The following is a 22,741-nucleotide window of genomic DNA, read 5'->3' on the forward strand; positions in this document are numbered from 1 at the left end:
TTCAGGTGTTCAGTATAGTGATTCAACAATTCTATACATTACTCTGCTCATCATTATAAGTGTACTCTTTAATCCCTATCACCTATTTTTCCCACCCCCCTACCCATTTCCCCTCTGGGAACCATTAGTTTGTTCTTTGTAGTTAAAAGTCTCTTTCTTGGTTTGTTTCTTTCTCTCCTTTCCTTTGTTCATTTGTTTTGTTTCTTAAATTCCATATATGAATGAAACCATATGGTATTTGTCTTTCTCTGACTGACTTATGTTACTTAGCATTTGTACTGTCTAGTTCCATCATTGTTAGAAATAGAGGCTTCATTTTTAATGGCTGAATAATATTCCGTAGTGTGTATGTGTGCACACCACATCTTTATCCATTTATCTATTGATGTTCACTTGGAAAACTTACCAATTTTAAATGTGGAAGAATGTAAAGCATCTCTTTTGGACAAAACAAACTGCTCATTTCTACCTTTGTTATTCACTCAGCTAACATAGTTGATTAAAATAGATATAGATACACGTACCTGTTCAAAGAAAAAGTGTTGAGAATGGGTTTGAAATAATAGAATCTGTCTTGTGTTGAAATTAGTAAAGTAAAACTTAAAGTTTTAGAACTTGTGAAATAGTAAATTTTATCTGTACTTAAATCAAATTATGAGTTATCCCTTCTAAATTCATTATAGCTTTTCCTTTGAAAAACAAGTGGAATTTTGATAAATATTTAATTTCATTCACATAAAGACATAAACTTAGTGATTTCACTTATAATAAGTTCAGTTTCTGGTTAAATCATTTAAGGAGGTATGTCTAAGTGAATTTTAAAGATCTTTTGATATATAAATATGCATATTAATGTATAGATATGCATACTAATTTAAAAATATCATAAACTTTACAGCTTATAAAACTGGGAAACTGCTGGTGCCCATTATATATCTTTATGATTTCATTATAAAAAGGAAAATTTAATTATTGCATCAAAGAACCATTTAGCGTGGTTTGTTCCAGAATTCATATATAAAAACCATTTGTAAATTAAAGTGGCAAACTGGACCGTAAGGTTTTATTCTTTATTGGTATTTTTGTCCAAAATGTCACACAAGTAGGAAGGTGATTACAGTTAGCATTTGAAATCATCTTTCATCTTTATGTGTAACAGTGTTTGGCTATTTGGTTCAAATTTGGGTTCTGTTGTTCTTCCATTAAACTCCGTATGAGATTTATGGCTTGGATTAAGGAGAGAATTGAGTTATAAAAACAGCAGACCTGAGTCCATTTTGAAAGCATTTAATATGTGACATTGGAAATTAGAATTGGAAATTTTTATAATTTTTGAAATTCACTTCCCTTTCTCCCTTTAAATTAGGTGCTCTGTGGATGTGTATAGTTTTAAACCCCCACTGCAAGTTGGAGCAAAAGGCCAGTTGGTTAAAACAGCTGAAAAAGTGGAACAGTGTAGATGTCTGTCCATGGGAAGATGGAAATCATGGCAGTGAATTACCCAACTTAACCAATGCTTTGCCTCAGGGTGCAAATGCCAACCAAGGTGAGTCCACAGTAATATTCTGTTCACTTTGTGTCCACCTGAGTGTGTATATATGCTTCTAATAGTAACTTATCATGTATGTGGAAAAATTATTTTGCCTTCTAGACCTTAAAAGAATTTAAGGACTTCATGTTTTGAACATGAATGTATGCATTTTTCATTTTTACCTGATTCCTTTGTGTGTGTTTTTTTATATTATCAGAATACAGATAGATATTATTAAATGGTAAAAGTAAAAAGGTATTATACTTTTATGTATGAGTATGTATTAAAATTCCCCAGTAATTATTTAGTTTGGGAAATAGTTTTTAAAAATCATGGAATAGGGTGATAATACATTACCTTGTAAAACAAAATATTGAGAGGCTTGAGAAACTGTGTTTTTATCTCTGTTGGTGCAACCCAATTCATATTGGGGTTGCTGTGTAATTTCATCAGTTAAAAATTGTTAGTTTTAATATATAGCAAATAAGCATTTATGACTGAGCTGGAGGGTCATGGGATGCTGTTGGCATTTGAAGTAGGAAAATTCTTTATTGTAAAGGATTGTCTAGCATACTTGGTCCTACCTGCTGTAAGCTAATAGCGCCCTCCAATCTTTGGGACAATTAAGAGATGTTTTCAGACATTTCCATATGTCCTCTTAAGGGCCTGTGTCTCTCATTTCTATGCTGTTTTTTCAGCTTCCCCTTTTCTGTTGGATCCATCCATTTAGATCAGTGATGTTCCTCTCATCTGCAAAAAAATCCCAAATCCTTCCTTGGCCTCATTTTCCTTTTCAGCTATTATACTATTTTCTTTTTTCTTTCAGAACCAAGTCCTCAATTAAGTTTTTAAAAAAAAATTTCCTTCACTAATTCATGTCATTATTTTTGTGTGATTTTGTGCTCCTGCTGCCTTTTTGGGGGTCAGGAGGATTTGATAGACTTTAAAGTTATGAACGATGTACGGTAGTAGTCAAATGACCCTGGAAGGATCCAGAATCAAGATTGTCATTCTGTATGTGCTGACGCTATATGGAGTTGGTTCCACTAGAAAGAGCTAGACATTGTGTTGAGTATGAATGTTAAAATAGGGCTGTAAGTCTCTACAAAGAAAATGAGATGTATGACTCCACAGGGACTTGTCCAATCAAAAAGAAGTTTTAGGACTTAGAAAAGATCTGGCTTTGCTTTGTCTAGAGATATTTGCCTTGGGAATTTAGTATTTGAAATCTATCATACCTTTATTGCCCATGATTATTTTGTTTAATAAATCTCCTTTTACTTAATTTTATTTTGAGGTTTCTCTGTTCCACTCCTCATCTACTTTTTGGCACTGCCAGCCTAACATTTTATAGTTAACTATTTTACTTTACATTTGGTCACTTTGTCTTTGATGGAACAGAAATATTCCATGGACTTTAGAGAGCCTTTTAAGAAATGGTCCAACCTGCAGAAGAAAAGAGTTCATTTCATGTATGGTTTGGTCCAGGCACATGAAGTCAGAATCTAGTTTCTAATTAGGGCAATTGTTTCTCGCTGTTGGGCCTAATGACACAGGGTTCCTGTTTTTAGCAGAATCTCCGCATCCTCTTGGGGGTGCTGTCAGAAGAGACGTCTGTACAGAGGGATGCTGATGTTCAGCCCGTAGCACCTCTGTTGGAGTGCAGGGGAGAGTCTGCGGTAGCCAGCAGAGCCCACTGCAGCCACTGCAGCTGGGTGGAGCGTGTGCAGCAGGACTCAAGCTATGGGCAGAGTTGGATATGCTGCCGTGCTGGAGTGAATGTGAAGGGGGAGTTGGGCCTTGTCTTAGCTAAGATTATTTGTTAAAATTAATTAATAACATTAAAATCCACACTCTTTGAAAGAGTAGGTTTTTTTTTAATGTACCAGATGATAGCCAGTTTTTTATTTTAATTTTTTTATAATAGAGCGAATAGTTTTCCCCTTTTTACTTTTCTGAAAATCCCAGATTTTCTTTAATCAGCATGTAGTAATGTTATATGTACTTTATATTTAAAATCTGTTTATAAATTTATGTATTTGTCATTTCGAAAATTTCGTTAAGGTAATCCATGTCTTTTTTCCATCTTGTTGCAAAAAATTAAAAAAAAAAAAAACTACACATGTAAGGTAAAAAGTGGCCATAATTTTGATACTGATCAAATTTTATTTTTGTAGTCATTGTCTATATACACAGTGTTTATTTCCCATGTTATTAAGACTTTATATTTTGCAGTTTCATTTAATTATTATTTCAGTAGTATTAGAGGAGCCAGAATATTTGGCCTTTTTTGTTAGAATGGTTTTTATTGGTCTTTTATAGCTAACCAGTAATAAAAGTGAGATGTGTTCCTGTACTTTTCTCTTTGCTCATACAATCACATGCAAATATGTGAAAAGTTGAGTTTTATTTTCTAATGGAGTCATACTCTACAACTTAATTTTATTATTGATACTACAGTAAGCCAATTGAGAAGTAGAATTCTTAATTTTTTAATACATGCAGAATACTAAGTTTCTTTTTTAAGTCTCCTTCTAGTTTTAAATTCTGTTTCTATGATTAGAGTTAAATAAAAATAGTGAAATGACAGAGCCACTTAAAATGTATAAAATTTGGACTTAGGAATATTTAACCAAATGACAGAGGTCACGGGACCAATTATTTGTTGGATAGGGCTGTCTCTGTCTTGCTCAGCAAAAAGCCCTGATAGGTTCAGAGGCCCTTAAATATGGGGCCCCTTCTTCCTGTTTGCAAGGTGAGCATCTGTGCACTGGGCAGGGCTGTATCAGATACTGTGAGTATTATGCCTCTCAAATTATGTCATCATACATTTTGATATGTTTCACATTCAAATACAGATATCTAAGTTGACCTGAAACCAAGCTGACGTAATGTGTCTCTCTGTTAAAGACCCCTCAGAAGCCTTGCACAACAGCTGAAATTCCTGAATTCAGAGTGTGGATATTTGGGTTTTGATCTTGACTGCCATGCCTGGCCATGTGACCTTGCCAGTCCCGTCACTTCTCTTGGTTTTCAGCTCAATCAGCAGAATAGTGGAGTTGTGCTAGATGAGTGTGCTAGATGGCTGTGTTTCGGTTTTCAAGATTCCCTCTTTTTGCTTAGCCAAAGTTGCAGTTTCCTTCTCACCGAGTTAAATCTCAGTACAGTGAGGGCTGATACTTGAGCTAAGTAAAATACATATACATAAGCATAGTTTGTAACCCTGATTTTCAGTGGAGACTCGCTATGGTTTGTGCCACAGTTGAAGGTAAGTCTGGAGCGGGGACCCACAGGGTGGGATTGCAATTATAGAATTTGAACCATGTTATCCAGAGGGACTGAGTATTCCCAGGAGTTGGGATGAGAATATTCTTTATTCCCCAAACATTTCTTTTCTCCGTCAGGTCCAGAAACTTGAATCCTCTTCGGAGTGTATGCTTCTGCTCTTTTGTGATGCCCCGGCATACACTATGCTGGGGACATCACACCAGTCATGGAACCTGCACAGGAGTCAGGAGGCAGCCTGTAGGGGCAAGGTAAGTGCGCTGGTTTGTTTTGTAGCTATGTTGTGTGGCTTTGTGAAATGTTAAATATATGCATTTATGCCCTTTGGGATATAAAGTGGCATTTAATTATTATATCCCAAGAAGCATAATAGTTTTAATTGTGCAAAACCGCACAATATAGTTAAAAAATACAACCAAAAGCACAACCCTTCTGCATATCTTTAAAGGCTGATTGCATCTTCCTGAAAGGTTCCATGGCTGGTGTCACATCTCTTGCATAGTGTTTGTGAGAGCTGTTGATCCCATCAGGGCAGCCCACCACAGCACCTCAGAAGTGGGGAGCAGTGAGTTTTCATGTGATTTTTGTACCGAGTGCCTCCTCCGAGTGTATTTGGCATGGAAACTAGACTTGACACTTCTTTTTGCAGGATGCCTTTAACCTTAGCTTTGATGGCTGCAGAGTGTGTGTGTTTGATAAAAACAAGTGAGTGGATGGTGGCTCTTTGGGCTGACTTGCCTCCTAGTACTTAGGACGTGAGAGTATTCCCCCTTCATCCTTCTGCTTAGGGGGTGCAGGACAGTGTGTGTGAGTGTGTTCATGAACATCTGGCCACACAATGGTATGACTGAGGGATTCACACGTGAATAGTAGCTGACATGGCTTTCTGAATTGTGGAAAAAACAGATTCGTCGAACAGGCCACATCGGACAGTGTTCACCCGAGCCATCGAGGCGTGCGATCTCCACTGGCAGGATAGCCACTTGCAGCACATTATCAGCAGTGACCTATACACCAACTACTGTTACCATGACGACACTGAAAACTCCCTCTTTGACTCCCGCGGGTGGCCCCTCTGGCATGGTAAGTGGCCAAACCGGAAAGACATTTCCATGACTTACTTCTTTGTTTCGTTTCTATAGCATTATTGGAGTGGGAGATGGAGAGTCAAAGGATTTAGTGGGAGATGGATGAATGCTTGGCAGTAGGAGCTGAGTGTTTCATTCAAATCCAAGTTCAGAAATGGTTTCTTGTGTCTTTTGAATAGTATTTTGGGGGGAAACATCTTACTGTTTAAGTGCTGTTTTTGTAGATATATCTGACGATGGCAACTTTCTGCCCTTAACTTTTTGTTTTAGAACATGTTCCTACAGCTTGTGCAAGAGTGGACGCGTTACGTTCTCATGGGTACCCCAGAGAAGCACTGAGATTAGCAATAGCTATTGTTAACACGTTAAGACGACAGCAACAGAAGCAGTTGGAAACGTTCCGAACTCAAAAAAAAGGTGAATGGGAAGGAGTTTGTTTTCATTGGAATGGGATTCTTGGTGATGACATGACTAGATTTTGTCGTCTCTTGAGTGAGAGTGCTTCTGAAATTAGAGCAATGAAGATGACATTTCCTGCCACTCATTGGAAATATTTAATAGCTAGTCTGTGAGAAATTTTAGGCACATTTTTCCTGGTTGAATGTTGTAAGAAATAAGATTTTTAAAAACATTTCTTGGGTTAGTTAATTAAAAAAAATAACTAATTAATTTTAAAAATTACATGATTTTTAAAAAATCTTTTTTTCCCCCCCAAGTAATTATTTAGTGTGTCTGAATTACTGAAAATGCTGGTTGGCCAGATATCTTCTTTAGTGAAAGTACGTTTTAATTCTAACAGTGAGGAGTCTGGGGGCAGACTGTCTATGTTTGAATCCTAGCTGTAGGTCTCAGATGGGAGACCTTAGGCAGTGATTTGAGCTCCTGCGATTGAGATTCCTCATCTGTGGACTAGGGCTTAGTAGACCTGTCTCTTAAGAGTTGTTGAGGAAATTAAATTAGTTAATTCCTATAATGCTCTTAAAAGAGTCTGGCACGGCGTGGAAGCACTCTAAAACTTTTTACCTGTAACAATTTGCACTTTAGGATATGGTCTTTATTTTAAGTGATCAAAACTCCTGGATTTTTAAAATTCTATAAATAACAGTTTGATGAGCTGCCAACTGACAACACATTTTAAGTTCGCTTTATTTTAGTTTACTATTAATCTTTTAAATTTTAAATAAGTATTGATGAGCAATAGCAATTGCAGAGAGTTACGTTAACATGCATAAGGCCCCGACCAGAAAAAAATGTCTATATGCCTTTTCTGATTAATCAATGTACTTCTTGTTCCTTTTATAGGTATAAATCTTTTTATGTTTCTTTGATTAGGTTTGTTTTTTCAAACTGGAGTTTTATTTCTTATTCGGAGAGATACTTTAGTTGCTGGGGGATTTTTTGAGTCCTGTTTTGGTTTTTAATCCTATTGTGATTATGCACACACCAAGGATACAGCTAAAATTTATCAAAAGTTGTTGAAATAAGCTGAAGGTTAAAGTAAGCTTTTGATACAACCTTTAATACTATCTATTTCAGACTTATTATAAATGTGAACTAACATTATCATTTATATGATGAAGGAAAATTTTTTAGAGTTAAAAATTTACACCAAAAAAGGGGAGCTTAGATGGAATTGGAATGTAATATCCCTAGTGATCACTATTTTGTCCATTTCTTCATGTTCTTCATAACGTAACTGATTACGAGATATGTTTGCAAAATATATTGCTTGGACATTTGGAAATTTTTTCTGAAACAGCCTCCTCTTCCCAAACACTAAAGGATAGTAAGTAATTTTCAGGCTAAGAGAGAGTGAGGTACTTTTTATACTGTAAAATTAAAGATAGGTTATGATGGTTATTAGATTAAAATATCATAAGCTTGTGTTAGAAGTGTTTTTAAACTGAATTTAATAAAAATATTGCAATATCTAAGAAATGGAAAGTGTAAAAATGTTAGTTTGTGTAGGTAAGTTAGAATATATGTTAAGTTAGACTCTTTTACTTATCTTTGAAACCACTCTTAGACCCATTTCTCCTTTTTATCCTGTGAGCAGTGAAAACTTATTTCAGACTATTCTTAAGTTATTACTATGATTGCATCTCTATATCTGTATCTTTCTCTCTCTTTTTTTGGGTCCATATTTAAAGAATGGGTTTTTCATTGCTGTTATAATTCCAAATTGCCATGATATTTATTTGCTATGTGGTCGAGATTAGCAAATATATACCTTATACATTTTCAGTACTATTTGGCATAATATGTCAGGTTTTACTGTTGTTGAGATATATTTGACATAAAATCATATTCATTGAGTTATGCAATATAATGATTTGATATAAAAATGATCACCACAGTAAATCTAGTTAATATCTGTCACCATATAGAGTTCCACATTTTTTTCTTGTGACGACAACTTGTGAGATTTACTCTTAGCAACTTATGTAACACAGCATTATTAGCTATGGTTGTCATGCTGTACCTTATTACATCGCCATGATTTGCTCATCGTATAAGTACAAGTTTTTACCTTTCCCTCTTTCACTCATATCCACCACTGCCTCTGGCAACTACCAGTCTGTTCTCTGTGTCTAGGAGCTTGGATATTTTTTTTCAGATTCCACATATAGGAGAGATCATATGGTATTTGTCATTCTCTTAGTTCACTTAGTTTCTTGATTCTGAAAAGAAATTGTTCTCCTTTTTAAAAATTTATTTCCCTTATTTCCGTGTTGCTTTCACTAATTTTTGTGTGGAAGGAAAATAGAGGAAATACTTTATAAAATTTTCTCTCTCGTTTCCATCACTTGAAAATAGATTTATTTGTGTAAGTACAACACTTCCTTATATCACATGCCTTTACACACACGTTTCCTCTCCCGGCCCTCCATTAAACATACATGTTTTGTTGTTCTGAGAGTAATACTGGTTTTCTTTTTTCATACTGGTTTTGTATGTGAAAGCCAGTGACAGAAACCAAAGGGAAAGACCCTTTCAAGGAATATAGGACCCAACCTTTAAATTTTAATAGTTTGTGCCAGGCAATTCCTCATTTTCATGTACTGATAGTTGATAGTCCAAAACCAGAAGACTTCTAAAGCAATATTGGATTCATGGAATGGTTCTTTAGCGATTTGTAAAAGTCAGTTTTTGACTTGGATATTTTATATAGTATACAGATTTCATTATATTTTCTTTAAGAAGGAGCTACTGTTATTTATTACTTTAGTAAACATTTGGATGTAAAATACAGCATTCTTTACAAGGAACGTATCTTAAAATATTTACAGCTTTTTTCTCAGAACTCTGTAATTTAACTTAAGAACTTGAAAGTGCTACCATTCTGTGAAGAAAATGAAAAAGGATACGTTTCATCTAAATTATATGTTACTTTTTGCTATAGTTCTTTGTGGCAAAGGGCCTCTCTTAAATGGCATACAGAGCCGTGATAATGAGGCCTTTGTAGATGCAAGGAGAGTACTTTAATGATACCCATAGAGGGGTCCAGCTTGGACCAGCTTACCACTCCCCTCTAGTCTCCAGTATAGATGACCCACTGAACATGGACTCTGAGAGTAATCTTCTTAATATAATTAGCCAGTGATCATTCTAGGGGGACTTCAAAATCTTCTCTAATGCCTCTCTTGGGGAAGTAAGGAGAGTTGTTCCTCACTTCTCAGGTGAAAATTTGGAATTCATTTGTCCTCATGCAACATCATTTAATAGTATAAGTAGTAATGTTCACCCAGTACCTTGGACACATAAATTGATGTTAGGGGACCATCCTAGAAAGTTGACAGCATTTATACCGATTTACAGATAACCCCTATGAACACAAAGTAGGTAACATGTTGGGGATTATGTGTATCTTTGTTCTTTTTAGTTAAAGGGGAATTGCCAATTGAATTCAGTACTAATTTGTTAGGATACCACTATTAAGTGGTAAAGCCCCTCTTCCTCTACTTGTTTCCATCTCTCAATTCCCTTTTCTTACACAGAGCTACCCCATAAAAGCATCACCTCGATAACCAATCTTGAAGGCTGGGTTGGACACCCCCTGGACCCTGTGGGCACTCTTTTCAGCAGCCTCATGGAAGCCTGCCGAATTGATGATGAAAACTTCTCTGGGTTCTCTGATTTTACAGGTAACACTAGTGGCATTCTCTCCCTCATGTGCTTTTCTCCCTTAGCCTGAGTGTCATTGGTCATTGTTTTGGTCACAGTTTGTTTAATGAATCCATAGGGTTAATAGTACTTAAAGTTAGCAAGAGAGCAAGGAAAGCATGCTTTTGTGGAAGGCTTTACAAACAGGGAAAGTCTTGGAATTGACAGTTGTCAACATTTGTTAAGAACCTTAAAGATACTGGGATGCCTGGGTGGCTCAGTGGGTTAAGCCTCTGCCTTCGGCTCAGGTCATGATCCTCAGGGTCCTGGGATCAAGCCTCGCCTCGGGCTCTCTGCTCAGCAGGGAACCTGCTTCTCCCCTCTCTCTCTGCCTGCCTCTCTGCCTACTTGTGATCTCTGTCAAATAAATAAATAAAATCTTTTTAAAAAGTAAAAAAAAAAAAAAAGAACCTTTAAGATATTGAGCACCTGGGTAGCCCAGTTGATTAAGCGTCTGCCTTCAGCTCAGATCATGATCCCAAGGTCCTGGCAAGGAACCTGGCATCCAGCTCTCTGCTCAGTTGAAGCCTGCTTTTCTCTCTACCCTTCCCCCTGCTCATGCTTTCTCTCTAACTCACTCACTCCCTCTCTCAAATAAATAAATAATCTTAAAGATACTTATTTTCTTTTAGCCAGTGATTCTGGATCTAAGAATTATCTGCATTTATCCCTGTTTTCCAGCATCATGATTTAAAATAAAGATGTGTATCATAGCATTTAGAACTAGAAATTTGTCTGCATTAGAAGTTACTTGTCACTTAAATGCGTTGTAGTCTACTTTAAGAGAACTATCTAATGTCATTAAAAGTGTTTGACATCACACATTCCTATAAAGCAGTGTTTTGAAATTTCTCTCTGACTCTTGAGACTTAAGCATCATCCCTAAAATGACTATGTGTGGGCTGTGGACAGAGGTGTGGGAGGCAGGAAGGGTTGTCCCTCAGCTGCTTTCATGCCCAGGTGAACTCAGAGGGTTAATTATATGGCGCCTCCATAATTTCTTCTGTGGTGTTTGCCTTCATGGGTTATTGGTGCCCCAGACTCTGTCAGGACTGTGAAAGGTATGACTCTGATCCCTTTCCTTGGGAGTTTGCTGGTTGAAGTTTGTTAACATTTCTAAGAGAAATACTTCAACAGAGATAAGAGAAATGTCCAAAGAGTCCTTCCTCTTTTGGTAACTGATGGCTCTTTGGTAACAGAAAGGACCTTGAAACTGGGTTACTTGTTGTTGTGTTCTCTACTTTTCTCATTAAATTTCAACATTGTGATAACAGTTTGGAAACTTTTTTTTATTGTAGTCATTATGTAATTTTGCTCTTGTTTAAAGTCTTTTTTCACTCTTAAATATTCTTACTATTGGGGCGCCTGGGTGGCTTAGTGGGTTAAGCCGGTGCCTTCGGCTCGGGTCATGATCTCAGGGTCCTAGGATCGAGTCCCGCGTCGGGCTCTCTGCTCAGCAGGGAGCCTGCTTCCCACTCTCTCTCTGCCTGCCTCTCTGCCTACTTGTGATCTCTCTCTGTCAAATAAATAAATAAAATCTTTAAAAAAAAATATTCTTACTGTTTCTTCTTAGATTTGTAGGGGTGTTGGTGATTGATTTTCACTGGGAGAAAAATATTTGTAATAGTCTATTCCCCCAAAACATATCTGGTCATTCATGGTCATGTTTTAAAGGATCCTAGAAAGCTGTTACCTAGTTCTCAAATAATTCATGTTTCAGTACTGGGTAAAATAAATATTCGTACCTATCAGTACCTGCAAAAGTATTGTATCTGAACTCTGGTTTCATTTGTGACATTTTACAGAGAATATGGGACAGTGCAAGTCTCTGGAATACCAACATCTCCCTGCACACAAATTCTTAGAGGAAGGGGAATCCTATTTAACATTAGCTGTGGAAGTAGCCCTGGTTGGGCTGGGACAGCAGCGTATCATGCCTGATGGGTTGTACACACAAGAGAAGGTTTGCCGGAATGAGGAGCAACTCATTTCCAAGCTTCAGGAAATTGAATTGGATGACACACTGGTGAAAATTTTTCGCAAGCAAGCAGTCTTCCTATTAGAAGGTAGTGTGATAAAGAAGTTTTCCACTTGTTCTGCCAATTTTATTAAGACGTGAAGCTTTCTTATGTTGGAACTATTGCCTGAATGGATTCAGTATGGTAGTTATTCTGATGGTATGCTCTCTGAGTGTCATAGAAATGTTTACTATCCAAAAAATAATACCACTTAGTCCAAAGGTATAGATGTTCAGATGTTTGTCATTTGATTTAAGTGGTCGTGTAAGGCAGCCTATTAGAAATGAGCCCCATTTAATGCCATAAACTTTGAAAAGGACTGTTGTCATTTAGTCTGTGCTGTTACTCAGATAAATGCAAGTTTGATATTTAGTGAGTTGTTGCTGGTAGCCATGTACCTATTTGCATGATCAATTGAATGAAATGGCAACTTGTTGGCATTCCTCTGAAGTATTATTAGGGCTGTTACATGACATCTGGGTTTTGAATATGCCATTTGCACATGCTAGCAAAGGACTAGAAGCTGCAGGAATGAATTTCCACTGTACTAATTAATTTCAGAGAATTCATTAGGCATAGATTCGCCAAGTTCAAAGTTTCGTGGACTCTCCAAGGCAAAGTCTAACTTTCTTCCTTTTATAAGGTCAAGAGCTGAATGGCCTAAGAAATTTTGGTTAGCGTTATTTTTAAAAAGTGTTTTGTTTTGTCTGTTTTTGTTTTTTGTTTGTTTGTTTGTTTCTGGAAAAGAATAAGTGTAATGAGTATAACAGCCTAATCTTTAACACAAATTTAGGTGATGCCTAATTGGTAAAATTGCTTCTGTCTCTTCAGTATGTGGGTGTTAGTATTGTGGGATTCTCTGTGATTGATAGGTTAATAAAGCGTGGTGTCTTCATCTTATATTCCGAACTGTTGCAATATGGGGAAGGGATGTAGAGAAAAAGTAACATTTCACAACCTCTTTTATTTGTCCAGAGCTAAAGATCTCTTTGAAAGAAAACATTTTCATCAAATGTATTACACATTTATATGTTTTAGAAGTGCATTTTAAAGGGAAGATGTTCTTAAAACAAAATTAAAAAATTAAAGGGAATTAAAAAAAAAATTAAAGGGAAAATGTTCTTAATGTCATGTTTAATTTTGGTAAAATTTCTGATATTCATTTTTTGAAGCCCTCACCTTAACTTTTTTTTTCTTCTAAGGATAAAGAAAGCCTTTCTTGGCAAATTTCAAGTGATCTTCATTCTTTCATTACTGTTTTAGTTTCCTCCTATATAATTCCTTTTGATATAAGCACTATCATTAGCCACAAATTCTTAATGCTTTCACTGGCTTTTAGTAAACAACTTTTGATTTCTGTTATACTGAAGGACAGGAAGAGTATTTGTGGTTTTTAGAGTTGTTGGTGTCTGATACCTGTTTATCATTTGCCTTTTTGAATGTCTCCATGTTCATTATTCGTGAATATTTTAAAACTTTTTCTTAGTTTTTGATTAGTGCGTCTCTCCCTGTTAGACATTTTTTCAAGGAACTGTGCCTTATATGGAGTGCTCTTTGACTCATCATAGCCTCTTTTCCTTTCCTTTCCTGAATCCTGCTAGGGTTGTAGAAAGTGGGTGATGCAGGGCAGGAAGCAGTCCAAGGGGAGACTGAGGGACCATTTCTATAAACTCCTGAAAATAAGCACTTCCTGACTGAGTTGACTACACTGGGGCACCAAGTTCTTCATGTTTTTACACTCTGGAAATTTCCAGCAGGGAGCAGACAGTAACTATTCTGAAATACAAGATGCTAATGTTTTCTAAAAAGAAAAAGCAGTAACCCTGTATTGTTGCTGTGTGTTAATCACTCTTGACCACACTAAGATACTGGCATATTGGATCAATTAGTATATTGGTAAAGCATTTCTGGGAGTTTAGGGATTACAGTCATTATTAATATATAAATAATTCTGTGATATCTGACTGAGTATGTTTCTGGTTAGAAGGTATCATAACAATAGGTGTTGATTATGCATCCTGGGTCGGTTGGTTGGTTGGTTTTGCATAGCAAGAAAAGGTAACTTGATGATTTAAGGAAAACACTGAAAGGAAATGGAGGAGAAATGAAGTGGATAATTTGCAAGTTTGCTAGAAGGCCTTCAGTAAAATAAGTGGCCTTGCAATGATGCCTTCAGTAAAGTAAGAGTTAGTGTTTTAGTCTGCCCAAGCTGGCATCACAAAATACTGCAGCAGTGGGTGGCTTAAACAATGGAAATATCTCATAGTTCTGGAGGCTGGGAAGTCCAGGGTCAAAGTGCGTATCAGTTAAATTTCTGGTAAGCCCTCTCTTCCTGTTTTATAAATGTCTGTCTTCTTCTTGTGCCCTCCCAAGGCAAAGGGGGAGAGAGAGCAAGAGAGCTCTCTGGTGTCTGTTCTTGTAAGGGCACTAATCCTGTTGGATCAGGGCCACACCCTGTGAACTCAAGTAACCTGTTCATTACCTCTGCGTAAAGGCCCTATCTCCAAGTACAGTCACTTTTAGGAGTTGGGTCTTCAGCATATGAATTGGGGTGGGGAATATAAACACTCAGTCCATAATAATAATAATTTAAAAATTTGGCTAAAGGCAGAGCTATAATGCTGTATCAACTTTGGAAGACTTTTGGGTCACTAAAACGTTTTTGAATGTCTTAAACGACAAGAAGAAGGGTAATAGATTTAGTAAAATTAGAAATCTGGGATGGATTTTAGTTTGCCTAGGTAAAAAATAAAATTTTATGAAAATATAATTTTCAAAATACTTAATGAGCAGTTAAGAATACTAAACAATAAAATAATGAAATGTTAATATAATCTCTGTTAAAATGATGTAGAATGTGTCATGCTTCTACCCAGTGCCCCATTCAGTAACTCCTCTCAGCATTTCTTCTGAACTGCCATTTCTTGCATTCTAAACTCTTTGCCAGACTGATTTGTCTCATGGAAAACAAATGTATTATGTCCTTTGAGCAGTAGTGTCATGGTTCATAATTCTAGAAATCATGAAACAGATGTTACCCAAAGGTGACATGGAAACTAATTTATTAAACACTTTACAGTAACTAAACCTCAAAGTACTTAAGTGGAAAGTAGTTGAACTAACCACTGTGGTTTCCTTTCAAAATGTATTTTAAAATTCAGTATCACCTTTCTTAGGGACAGCATTCAGAGAGCACACAGGGGAAGTTAGCTCTGCCACCATGCCTGTCATAACTTACTAAGAAATGAATTTTGACAGCTTAAATATAATTTTGCTTTTGAAATTGGTCTTTTGGAGCCCCCAAAGTGGTAGATTTCCAGTTACTTTAACTTTTTTTTTTTCTTATGCCTATGGTGAGTATCAAATGCGTTACTGACTATTCTTTTATTAATAATCACTTCCTGAGAATTAATATCTATTTCTGCTTATTAGAAGCAACAGTGTTTAAAGTCTTTGTATTGGGATTTGTGATTCAGATTGCTCTCCTGAGGCAGAGTACTCTTTTTTCTGGAAACCCGGCTTGTCTGTGCCCATAAGACTGATTGGGTCCAGGGGCAGCTTCCAAGTTAATCTGCAGAGTCACCTGTGCATTTGAAAGTCCAGATGCTCAGATGTTCCACATTGAGAAAGGTTGTTTCTTGAATTCTGTGAGATTTTGTATGCTTTGGAGGGTTTTTTCTCTGAAGCAGTTATAATGTGAAAAAGCTCTGCCCCCTAGTTCTATGAGTCTCATTTTAGCTATGGTATAGTTAGTTGGGGGACTGGTCCTGAGGTGAATTTGATATTGCATACTATACCCTGTAGAATCATTTTTTACTAAGAATTGTATTTCTTTCTACTATGTCACTTTGATTACATTCTTAACTAGATTAGTTTGTATATGTTATAATTTTACATAAAATTTTATGAAAATATACTTTACAAGAAGTCTTATTAGTTCCTTTTTTAGGAATGTAAAATGTGTATGCTCTCTTCCCACAGCCGGACCATATAGTGGTTTAGGCGAAATAATCCATCGGGAGAGCGTTCCAATGCACACATTTGCCAAGTATCTCTTCACCTCTCTCCTACCTCATGATGCTGAATTGGCATACAAAATTGCACTGAGAGCGATGCGGTACGTATTCACAGCCCGGCTGGGCAGAGGCGATCCAGATTCCCCACGGGGAAAAATGGCTGTTCACTGACTTCTCGTTCATTCATATTTCTTGTAGGCAGCAGAAAAGCTAAAGAAGCCATGCTTCTTGGATTGTTGTGATGGTGGTTTGTTGATTTGTTTGGCTTTTGTTTTACAGTAAAGGAAGAATTGTATCCTAGACTGCTTCGTACTTGTGCTCTCGGTGGCTTTTTCCTTATTTCTCTGGAAGCTAGCATTTGGGAGTTAGAGAACAATTTTAGGCCAAGTTTAACCATAAGGGAGCACTGGTTGAAAGCTTCCTGAATAGTTGATTGTTTTGAAATTAGATTTTTGGAACAGTGGTAAATAATAAGCATACTTGCCTGAATGTAATAACTGAGGGAGCCCCTCCCACCTGTGTTAATTCCACATGCCATCATTAGTGCAGGAAGGCTATAGTACCACCGAAATACGTCTGTGCTCAATTGGAGGATGAGGAAAGATGGGGCTGTGGCTCGGGTTGAATGCTTCCCTGTTAGGCATCTTCTAGGACCTGCTCTCCTCACTCTGACTGCTTCCAGCCCTTTTTTTACAGTAGTAATAATTAGATTATGTTGTTCTCTGCCATTGACCTTTCTGTTTTCACTTTCCTTTTTAAAGTCTGTTTACCCAATATTTTTATCATGAATTTGTCTAGGTGAATATTTTTTAATGAATTTAGGGTTGTATTTTTCACTCTTATATGTTGCCTATTAAACCTTAAGGCCCTGAAACACATACCCACCTTTCTTAAAACTTGAGATTTTGTTTTGTTTTTTTAAATTAAAACACTTCTTTGTGAAAGTGCACACTAGACCCAGTTATAGTCACCAAAGACAAACTGTGTACACACTCAAGAGTTTGAGGTGTTGGAGAATAGTTTGATCCCATCCTATAGAATCTTTTCACCAAAGATTCTCTGTCTGTAACCAATGTAGGGGATTCAAAAGAAATTCTTGTCTGTATGAAGATAGTTTTTATTTTTCAGGGGGCCTCTTTTTTATGCAGCTCCTGGGTGTGTGTGTGTGTGTGTGTGTATGTGTGTGTTTATGTGTATGTGTACCTGTGTGTGTGTGTCAGTGTGTATTGAAGCTTACATCCTTTAACTTGGCATTCTTCCCTTGGCACCATGAAATAAATCTCATTAACCTATCAGAGAAACCTTGTGAAATTCTCATCTGTTTTTAATTAATAGCTATCATAAGTAAAAATCACCCCCCAAACACACCCACTAAATTACTTTATGCCCCTTGGTTTTTATTTTAGAGCACAGCTTTGTAAATAAGTCCCTATTCCCATTTTTGGAAGCTGAAATAGAAGTTGTCAGACGAAGACAGATGCTCAGCTCTATACTTCTTAAATCTTAAGAATTTTGTTCCTGCTGCAAAGAGAAGAATGCTAATGTTATGTTGCCACCAGATGCTATTGCTATGACCGCTGTGAAGTTGAAGGGTAAAATGTGATAAGGTTTCTCTGTGATTCTGGCTAATGGGAAGGGATCTGTCAGGTGGAAAGGCTTGCTTTCCTAACATTCAGAAACTCATTTATGTTTGTCCTTGGTTGCTGCCAAGGCAGTTTGTTTATGGAGGATACTAGTGGGGCACTGGGGGATTATTTTCTATCTCTTTTCTTCTACTTGCCGCTACTTCTGTTAAAGCCCTTCTGTGGAAGGGAGGTAGTAGGACCTACTAGAGCATCTTAAGGCACCAGGGAAACAGGCAAGAAAAGAGACCTGTAGCCTACTTGCTTCTTAGTCTTTCTGGAAGTGGTAGAAGGGTGGGGGAGCTGGAAAACGATGTTTTTAGCACTCATTTTCTCATCTTCTCAGGGCTGTTGACTAGTTTACAGCAACTCTGGAAAGATTTGCTGGTGAACATAGGAACATTCTGGGTTTTTTTGAAAAGTTAAAGTAACTCTACCAAAATTCTTATTAATTGCCTACCTTGCTACCCCTTAATGCTAACATCTCTTTGTCCCTAGATGAAAGGAAAAGAAAGTGAGGCATTTGGCCTGCCAGAATAGTAACTGCTCTTGAGCAGGACCCCAAGGCCAATGTCACACCCTGACCCTGTTAATTCCTGCTGGTCCTTAGCTCTTATTCCCTAACACTGGTATACTTGAGTCAGTGTTAGTGTTTTGGTGATTGTGAAGGAATCACTGCAGTTGTAGCTGCTCTGCTAATCTCTTCAGTACTTCTGTTTGGAAGAGATCACCAAGCATGTGCTGTTTTCAGTAATTGTTCTTTATTTGCCGACATATTCTTAATCAAAGATAGATTGATTGAAATCAGAGATAACACTGAATTTATGCAAGGCTGTCAAAGGACAAATACTTGGATCATTGGCATTCATCATCTCTTGATAGGATTGATGCAAGGTATTTGAACTATAAATTCCTGAAGTTAAAAGGAACTAACTCTGCAGGAAGTATGAATCTATGGAAAGGAGGTCATTTTTGTTTAACTTCTCCCTTATTTTGTGTTTTAATGAGCTAGCTTATCCATTTCAGCTATCCACTGTTCCCTGACTGTTGTAATCTCAGTCTTAAATGTTCACTTGCCTATGAGTTTCTGTTGACTTTTACTTTTTCAAGAGTGTGATAAAATTCAAAATTTTTACAGTAGATGCACATCAAGTTTTTCAGATTTTCTCAATGTTCATATCTTAATTTTCTTGAATATTACATTTCTTGAATGATGCTAAAGAAAAGAAATCTCTTAGGTTTGAGTACTGAGCAATTAACAAGGTGTCTTTGGCATCCAGATAGCAGAGAGTAACTGTACCAGCTCTTCCTGCACCCAGGACCTGAACAGTTTCTCCCACCATCTACCCACTCTCTGCCTTCTGATCAGGTCTTGTGGCCAAGGGGTTGGACAAGGAATAACTAGGAACCAACTCTCTTGTCTTCTCATTACAGGTTACTAGTATTGGAATCTACTGCTCCGACGGGAGATCTCACCCGCCCACACCATATTGCATCAGTCGTTCCCAACCGGTATCCTCGTTGGTTCACGCTAAGCCACATAGAATCCCAGCAGTGTGAGCTGGCATCCACCATGCTGACTGCAGCCAAAGGTACTGGATTGTCCTGAGACCTCACGATTATTGTGTTTGCCTTTTTTCTTTTTTTTTGAAGGATAATGTTTTCTATTAAATTGTCAGTAGCGGTGCCAATGTCCAGTTGTAGGGGATCCTCTTCCTTAGATGTTAGCTTATGGGGAGGAACAGGTGCTACTTACTCGAGCCTGACACTTTCCTCTTTAATTGCATCATTAAACTTGGTGCTGGTGGAGTTTAGGGTTAGCTACTATACCATGGAAATGGTGGTTCAGGTTCAGAAGCAGATTAAAATGTTAGGTTACATTTTTTTTTTTCTCCCAGAAATATTCACCAAAAATTTGTAATAGGAACTAGGAGGGCTTTTTGCTGTCTCATGTTAGTTCTGGTTAATATGTGCTTTTAGTCGTGAAGGGTGTGTCTTGGTGTATCTTTTTTGTGAAACCGCGATTCTTAGGCATTTCAGTAACTCTGGGACCCTTAGTTGTAGTAACATTTGTGCCACATGTGAACATTTCAGGTAAATTAACTTGTGCTTTATGTTTTGTTTTGTTTCCTTTTTTTCCTCCTCTGTGTGTGTGTGTGTGTGTGTGTGTGTGTGTGTGTGTTATGGTTGTTTGATGTTTGGTTTGGTTTGGTTTTCCCTTCTTGCAGGCGATGTTCGGAGGCTGGAAACAGTATTAGAATCCATCCAGAAAAACATTCACTCCTCATCCCACATCTTCAAGCTTGCCCAAGATGCATTTAAAATAGCAACTCTCATGGACAGCTTGCCAGACATCACTCTTTTGAAAGTGTCTCTGGAACTGGGCCTGCAGGTACGCGGCTGGTGGTCATTGCGGGGGCCCCAGGGATGGCTAAATAAAGGTGCCAGCTCTGCTTGTTTCCAGCTGGGTAGTTGAGTACAACCCTGTGACGACTCTGTGCGCAGAGCTGTTAGATTCTGGGGGCACTCCCAGTCAAACCAGACTGCTGCTTGGGTGCAGCGGCTATACATTTAGAAGCTGTGTTTTTGTCCTTCAAAAAAAAGGGGTCATTATCTGAATTCTAGCCTTAACATCACTGTTTCTCCTTTAGCAAATGGAGGAGATTATTGCTAGTAAGAGACGTAAGTGAAACTAACGTGTACTCTAAAGAATTGGTTGTTGGGGTTAAAGTTGTAGAGGAAGTATGATTTTTTTGTTGTTGTTGTTTGCATTCTCATAATAGATGGGCACTTCTAGCTCCTTTTTATAACCCTAAGAATATTAGATAAAGGAGTGATTGGCCAGGGTCCAGTTTCACCTTTCACGAGACCTGCTTAGATGTTTTACCAAGGACATTTTGAGTTAGTCATACAGATAGATGTTTGCTTCCTTATAGTTTCTTAAAAAAAATTACTGTATAAACCCAGGAACTGAAAAGTTTATATGTTGACTTTTCTAAGGAATTCTCTTTTAACATTTGCTTTTTAAAAAAATCATCATTAAAAGTGGTGAAAGAAATTGTTATCTAATTACCTTAAGTATGGGGAATAGAATGCCCTGATAAGATGTTTTTAAGTTATGGATTCTCCTTATGATGATTAATAGAGTTTGAGAATTAGATTATATAGGGAAAGCACACTTCCCTTACACAGTACTGTACAAGCAGAGAGTATAGGGGATTGCATTTAAGCTATACAATGACACTTTAGAAGTTTCTTTTTAAAAATAAATTGTTGGCTTATATTTGTTCTTATTACCTCTTAGAGGTAGGATACAGAAAGAACCATTAATGAACTTTTTGGTTATTTGGAATTCTGGCAGGCTTTTTTTTAATAATGGCAGATTACTGAGAACTTAATCCCTGCCTTATTCTCTCTAGGACCCAAGAAGGAATCCTACAACACCCTTCTGAGGCTTTAGGCATGTTATGTCCCAGATGTTCTGAGTGGGGGAAGCAGGAAGAGACAGATAATTTTATTTGGAGATCTTATTAGAAAGTGAAAAAATCAATTGATGCCAAAAATGATTTCTTTCCAAACACCTGAGTTATCTTCATGATCACTGGGAAAAAGAGCAACCAGAGATTGAAGGTTATTGGTTAATGGTAATTGGTTATTCTAAAATACCTCTTTGCCAACTGAAGGGTTCCTAGTCAGAATTAAGTTCTTGAGAAGCCTCAGAATTCTAGAACCGTGGAATTTGTCAAAGCTTAGGAGGAGAGAACCTGGACTGTGCTTAATACTGCAGTCTGGCCCTCTCATTTTGCAGATGACAAAAGTGATTAATTGAGCAACTTGCCCAGGATGCTGCATCTGGTCACTCAGCCCCCCTGAAGTAGAATGCAGGCCTTCTGTCTCCTAGGCTGGGGAGGAATGAACAAATTCAAATTGATATGCAGAACTTTGCTCTAAATATGGCTCTTCATCCTTCTGGTAGTAGGGAATATTCCTCGTAGTTTATGCCTTGGGATGAATTGTTTCCTTTTGCATTGACGTCAGTTAATTTTCTGAAACATTGTATTGTTACCTTGTTTTTACAGGTTATGCGAATGACACTGTCAACCTTAAATTGGCGACGACGGGAGATGGTGAGGTGGCTGGTAACGTGTGCTACTGAAGTGGGTAGGTAAACTCTGGAGGAGGAGCTTTCCCAGGTGCCTCATGGTTGGATTTAGCTCGTCATTTACAAACATAAGAATGTGTTTCTTTTTTACCTTGAATTCTCCAGGGCTTCTTGCTCCTTCTAGCCCTTGCATCCAGTCTTTAGTTATGCATACCTGCATTGTTCTTCTTCCAAACTATCACATTTGTGGGGTATCAGACTTGTTTAAAATTGACTGAGTCACTGAGTAAATACTTTTTTCTTGCTGTTCTGTCACTCTTAAGGTGCTTTTGGTAACTTTTTGTGAAAATCAGGTTTATAATTTTATATTAAAGAGTTCTAGAGTGAATCCTTAGTAGGTTGGAAACCAGCTTTGAAACTAACTTGATACTGTGGGTTAGTGGGTCAGGCCATTTTAGTGAAAATAATATGAAGCTCTCTATTTGTGCTGAGATTTTTCTTTATTGTCCGGGGGCATATGTCATCGTATCCAGCAGATAAATGATTACCGGGTGTGGTTTAGGTGAGCTTTCAGGTATGTGAAAGCTATTCATAGGAAGATCCTCCCAGTTGCCCGTAATCTGCATTTGGTGAGACTGTCAACCAACTGTTTCCTCTCTCTAGCAGTAAATTGGTACCAAAGAAAACTACATTTCCAGTAGGAGTGCCAACAACAACAACAACAACAACAAAATGGTGGTTGCCTTGAATAAATGTTGGTTAAATTGTCTGTCTCCCTTCATGTTTGCATCAAAAAAGGGTACACACTTCGTACTGAGAGGATGCTACCTCTTCAGTTTTTAGATACTGTAAAATCATTCTTGCTTTTTTTCTTTTATTACTCTTAATAATGGTTTGTTACTTTGGGCAAAGGGA

The 22,741-nt window shown here is 37.3% G+C and overlaps 1 protein-coding gene across 1 annotated transcript in view; it reads left to right on the plus strand.

Annotated features, from left to right (window-relative positions):
* ZSWIM6 (zinc finger SWIM-type containing 6) overlaps window positions 1-22,741 on the plus strand; it is a 192,644-nt gene that overhangs the window by 168,064 nt on the left and 1,839 nt on the right. The window contains exons 6-14 of the mRNA XM_059417938.1: window positions 1,367-1,546; window positions 5,723-5,899; window positions 6,175-6,321; window positions 9,903-10,049; window positions 11,874-12,134; window positions 16,068-16,203; window positions 19,159-19,316; window positions 19,953-20,116; window positions 21,804-21,885. Coding sequence (XP_059273921.1) covers window positions 1,367-1,546; window positions 5,723-5,899; window positions 6,175-6,321; window positions 9,903-10,049; window positions 11,874-12,134; window positions 16,068-16,203; window positions 19,159-19,316; window positions 19,953-20,116; window positions 21,804-21,885 — 1,452 coding nt within the window. The remainder of the gene's footprint in view (window positions 1-1,366; window positions 1,547-5,722; window positions 5,900-6,174; window positions 6,322-9,902; window positions 10,050-11,873; window positions 12,135-16,067; window positions 16,204-19,158; window positions 19,317-19,952; window positions 20,117-21,803; window positions 21,886-22,741) is intronic.

Source organism: Mustela nigripes, chromosome 12 (assembly GCF_022355385.1).
Source record: "Mustela nigripes isolate SB6536 chromosome 12, MUSNIG.SB6536, whole genome shotgun sequence".
Classification (NCBI taxonomy): Eukaryota; Metazoa; Chordata; class Mammalia; order Carnivora; family Mustelidae; genus Mustela; species Mustela nigripes.